Genomic DNA, 5,129 nt, shown 5'->3' with positions numbered 1-5,129 from the left:
GCAGCTGTCCCAGCGCCTCTCCACAACTTTCTGCATGTGACGTGCGTCACCTTGTTCAGACCTTGTGTACGTTAATTGAGCACTTACTGTTCGCCAGGCTCTGTCTCAGGTGCTTTCGGCTGTGTTGTTTTTTTGTTTAATTCTTATAATAACCAAGAAAGCCGTGCCTATGTATTAAAGTTAGAGGCACGTTAGCACTAGTGGATGAGCAGGAAGAGCTTGGGATTCTCGCCCATCTGCAGGAAGACAGGGTTTGGGGAGCTAACTTAAGGGCAGAGAGGTGTGAGTGCCCAGGTCTCGGCACAGAGGACCCCCTGCTGTCCTTAGGTCGAGCTTAGTGCCCCTCCTGCTTGGCAAGCAGAAGAGCCATCACGATGGTTGTGTGTGTGAGACCGTGCGTGCCATCCATCGTGGGGCTCAAAGCTTCATGCATGTCCATGTCTTCACACCGACCTCTTCCTGTCCTCCAGCGGTGCTGAACACCCTCCGGCATCTGAGCACCACCACCTCCATCCTGACGGACCCGTCCCAGCTGCCAGAGCAGGCCACAAAGGCTGTCACCAGAATTGGCAAGAGATCGGGGGAGTCTTAGCAGCGCCTGGCGGGTGTGTGGCTGCACAAGGTGCCATGGAGACCCTTCCCTGCCGTGGAGAGGAAGCCGTGCCCCACGCCCCTCCCAACGCAGAGGCTCGGGGCCTCCTTCCGAGGCTGGCCCACTGGGCCGCTTCAACACCACACTCAGGTCTGAAGCAGGTTCGGGTCCTGCCAACAGCAATAGCCCGTTTTCGGGAAGCCCTTGCTGTACACTTTCACTCAGCGACCTCAGTCACAACCTCCCCCGCCCTCAGGACAGCTTGGACAGGGGACCGCCGCAGTCCCAGTCCTGTCCTGCTGGTGCTCTGCCGGGCCCCCGGCGCCAGCGCGGGGAGTAGATGGGGCGCGTCTGCTCCCAGAGAACTTCAGGGTCCCTTCCCGGTCCTCGTCTGTCGCATCCGGGGCAGTTGTAGTGCTCTGGCCCACCGTGGGGCAGTTGGCAGGCATGTTCCTTCCTTCCCCAGACTCTGACCTTGCAGGTAGACGTGGACAATTGCCCAGCACGGTCAGCTGCCTGGGGACCCCCAGAACGCGTGCGTGCAGAAGTGGAGGGGGTGCATACACGCGGGACGAGAGGGAAAGCGCAAACGATGCAATCCGCCGCTCCAGCCCGGAAACCCTCTTGGGTGGCGTCGTCACCTGCTAACCGTTTAGTTCCACTTGGCATTGCGTCGCAGCATCCACAGCGTCGCTGACTTGAGAATCACGGCGAAGACGCAGCCCGGGGTCCTGCCGGGCGAGAGCTCGCAGCGTGGCCCTTCCTCCGTCGTCTCCACCTGCTGCCGGGCTCCGCCTCGGATGAGCCCGCAGTGTCTGAGACACGCGGAGCCCGTAGGGGGTAGCACTCGAAAGGCCTGACTCCACGGTGCTGCCATCAGCCTGGCCATCTCGTCTGCATCGTTCACCCGGGAGCCTCAGACCATAACAGTTCTCGGACCAAAGATGTCTCCACACCCAAAGTCTGTTCTGTCCTGTGTTTGGAGGAAGAGATGGAATGTCGACGGGCAGAACTCCGAGGTAGCCACCCTCAGCTGTCTCTAGGCCGCGCCCAGATCAGACAGGAACTGCACTCGGAGTCGATCCGAGGGGGGCTGTGCGGGGGGGCAGTGGGCTGCCCAGCGTGGGAATCGCAGTGGGCAGGGTTCGGAGGGGTGCGCCGGCACCAGAAGAACGTGGGTGTGTCATCCTGCTGTGAAGACCGGCGCGCCGGCCGGCTTTCCTCTCTCCTCCTTGCCAGTGGTGGGGACGGGCAGTGTTGGGCAGGCTGGGAGTGAGTGGGCTTCGAGGGGGCCTAGGGTCCACATGGGGGGGACCACGGCTACCTCCTGAAGTTCCGATCCATTCGGAGGCTCCCCCCGGTTCCTGGAGGCCCGAGGAATGTGCTCAGAGTGCGGCCAGCCCCACCTCAGCTTTGGGTGATGGAGGACGAGTGGGGGTTCTGCCACCATCTCTGCTGCCGGTCACTGACCAGTCGCCTGCTCCCTGGTCGGTGTCCATCCCTGTCCGAGAGCAGCGTGGCGGCACCCCGCAGGCCCCACAGGAAACGTGTTTACAGGCCTTCCGGGTCCCTTCCCTGTGTAGCTGGTCCTTAGTTTCCATCGGGACATGGTAAGAGAGCCCACCTTTCCCCCTAGGGTAAATGAGAAGTCCCCTTCAAAAGGGGACTACCACCGTGGCGCGAGCCCCACTAGGGTCAAAGGAAAACGGGGGATGCGGACCGTTCCCCGCCATGAGGGCTCGTGGAAAGTCATGAGCTCGGCCCCTCCCAGATCCTGTGCCTTCATAGACCACGCCGGGCCACAGTGCTTGGCCCAGCCTGAACCTCTCCTAAGTCAGCAGCTTGCTCCCCACCCCTTCCTGAGAGTCTTTAAAAAAAAATACTGTGGGATATAAAATTGGCCTGTTGCTTCTTTGGCCTACCTCTCCATCTCTCCCTTTTGCTGAGTTAATGTTCACGATTCTGTTTTAAATATTTAAGGCTGTTAGGTTGTATGTGCCTTTGAAGGGTGTGCGCGTGTCTGTGTTTGTTATCCCAGCAGACTGTTGACTAGATGCATGTTTTTGTTTTGAGATATTTACTTAAATCCGTTTCTCTTGGTGCTTCAATCGCCACGGCTGTCAGGCCACAAAGCTGCTCTTCTTACTGCAGACACAATCGTTTCTCGTCCTGGAAGTGATCTTGTTTTGGAATCTTGCCTGATGAATCTGGTCAGACATGAGGGCCTAGCCTCAACCTCCATGCCGGGGTCCCCAGCCAGGATGTGGGGGTACCGAGGCCACTCTGCCGGTGGCCTCAAGTGGACGCTGACCACGGGGGCTGCGGGTCCTTCACACTTGTTTTCACCCCAACTCCTGTCCTTACTCTCATAAAACAAACTTAAAAATGCTGACACTTTAGAGTAAGATTGATCTGAAAAGAAAAAAGCTCCTGTCTGGCACCTGAGTCTGCAGGTTTTTCTGTGAAATCTTTCTGTGCCATCAGCCCCCCCACCCTGCTGCCTGTGCTTTCACAATGAGTGGGAGATGCAGGGACGGTGCCACCGTGGGGCTTTCTGAAAGCCGAGAGGCCCGTCCCTCCTGTCTCAGGCAGGTCACACACGAGCTGTCGCCCCCTCGGAAGGTCCCTGACCCCATGACGGACCGGCAGCTCTGTGGCAGTTGTTCACGGCACGGGGAAAGTCGCCATGTCAGAAGTTAGTGTGGCTGAGGAGGGACGGGGCCAGGGGCACCGAGATCCCCAGCGCAGCCGTGTTCCTAGAGCCTGTAGGAGGGGTGCTCAGTGGTCGCCCGTGTGTTCTTGGGTGCCCAACTTTCTCTACTTCCTGTCCTTGTGACCTGACCCCACTTCCCCTTTCTAGAGGTCAGGTCTGAAGGTTTTTCTGCTGTGGCTGATAGGACTATAAACAGATTTTTAGAGGACGTGGGACCCCAGGGTGGTGCCGGGGTGCGGTAGTGAGTGACATCATTGCCTGATCCCAGCAGACACGCCACCTGGAGGGGTCTGTCCCTCCCGCCTCCCTGCATGCAGCCCTGGCCGGCTCCACCCCAGCTTCCTCTCAGGCTGCACCTCTGTCGCGGGCCTGGTTTCCCACCTGGGTGCGTCCCGGGCAGCAGGGCTGTTGTTTCCAGGGTTGCACGTTTTTACCGTCTAGCAGGACGAGCTCCCCAGAGCGGAGCTGGGGCCGTCCTGGGGTCTGCCTGCCCGTGGCCTCGCTCTGGTGGAGCGGCCGGGTGCTGCGGACCCCGCCTCAGTTCAGCTCCCTCAGCTCACGGGCTCCAGACGGGCAGGCTTGGGACAGCGCCCCCTCCCCCTCCCGCTCTCAGCGGTCCCTTCCCCTCCGGTGGTCACCTGGTCCCTCCATGGTCTCTGTCCCGCTGCCAGAGGCCCCCTCACAAACCGGGAGTGTGTCAGGTCGCCCCTTCTCTCCGGTGGGAAGAGCTGCCTCTCCCTGGAGACGAGGGGAAACCCGCCCACCGTGGGTCGGCCTTGGTCTTGCAAAGCGTTTCCGTGGCGGGGCCTGGGTGGGGGGACTCAGCAGAGCCCGGACGCCAACACCGGAGACCCTGGGTCTCCAGCTCGCGCACGTTTGTGCTGTCCAGCGGCCGTCTCGACCTCGGTCTGCTCAGCGGGCTCCTGTGGTTGGAGGGACTCTGGGCAGAGACACGCCTTAGGACCCACAGTCAGCTTGCCCAGTGTCCTTTCCCTTCTGGAAAATCAGCCTTTGAGAAAGAAAAGGGAATCTTTATGTTGAGTGTCAGCGTGACTTTTTGTGCGTGTGCACGTGTGCTTACACAAGCTTGTGTGTGTGTGTGTGTGAATGGAATTTTATTTTTGTGAAATTCCTTTCCAATTATGTAGCAGAATTTACCTTCATCTCCCAGTCAAACTTCTGGTTCCACAGCCAGCCCCGGGCGCTGCTCCCGTGGAGAGTTCTCCGGTTTCTGAGCAGAGACGAGCCGCTCTCAGGAGTCGGGGCTGTGAGGCTTGGGAGAAGCCGAACTTTCGTACATTTCCAGAGTTTACATCCTGCGGTTAAAGGGCATGCAGGGCTGGGCCGGGGGCACGTGCTCCCGGCTGTGTGGCCGTGCTCCCGCAGGGGAGCTGGGCGTCGCCTGCCCCCGCGCCGCAGCTGCCTCTGTTCACACAGCCCGGGGACAGAAGCCGTGCCACTCGCTCGCTTTGTGACGCCACGCCTTCTCAGTTCATTGTGCACGTGGCTCATCTTTTCTGTCATGAGCTTTGGGGGTCACGTCAGGGCCCCTTTAGGAGACAGTGTGCCTCGCGGTCTGCAAAGCGAAGCGGGGAAGACCCTCCGCAGTGGAGGGCAGCCGCCGGCCCGCACCCGGCCCCGGCCCTCGTGCCCCGCGGTCAGGCGCGTCCCCACCGCCGTGTTCAACACTACAGAGCAGTTCGAAAACTGTATTTGCATCCAAGACAATAAAAAGCTGTATTTTTTGGAAAAGCCTGTGACGTGTGCTTTTCAGCGCCACCTTGTTGAGCTGTGAAAGAGATGGGACAGAGTGGAGCCGTGACG

General features: G+C 59.9%; 1 protein-coding gene across 1 annotated transcript in view; it reads left to right on the top strand.

Moving 5' to 3' along the window:
* The window catches only part of MLXIP (MLX interacting protein), a 51,140-nt gene extending 46,083 nt beyond the window's left edge, over positions 1 to 5,057 (top strand). Inside the window, exon 17 of the mRNA XM_015587975.1 lies at positions 471 to 5,057. Coding sequence (XP_015443461.1) covers positions 471 to 592 — 122 coding nt within the window. The 3' untranslated portion in view covers positions 593 to 5,057. The remainder of the gene's footprint in view (positions 1 to 470) is intronic.
* Positions 5,058 to 5,129: the final 72 nt, after the last annotated feature.

This window comes from Pteropus alecto, unplaced genomic scaffold (assembly GCF_000325575.1).
Source record: "Pteropus alecto unplaced genomic scaffold, ASM32557v1 scaffold213, whole genome shotgun sequence".
In the NCBI taxonomy this organism is placed as follows: domain Eukaryota; kingdom Metazoa; phylum Chordata; class Mammalia; order Chiroptera; family Pteropodidae; genus Pteropus; species Pteropus alecto.
This window is presented reverse-complemented; position numbering and strand designations above follow the sequence as displayed.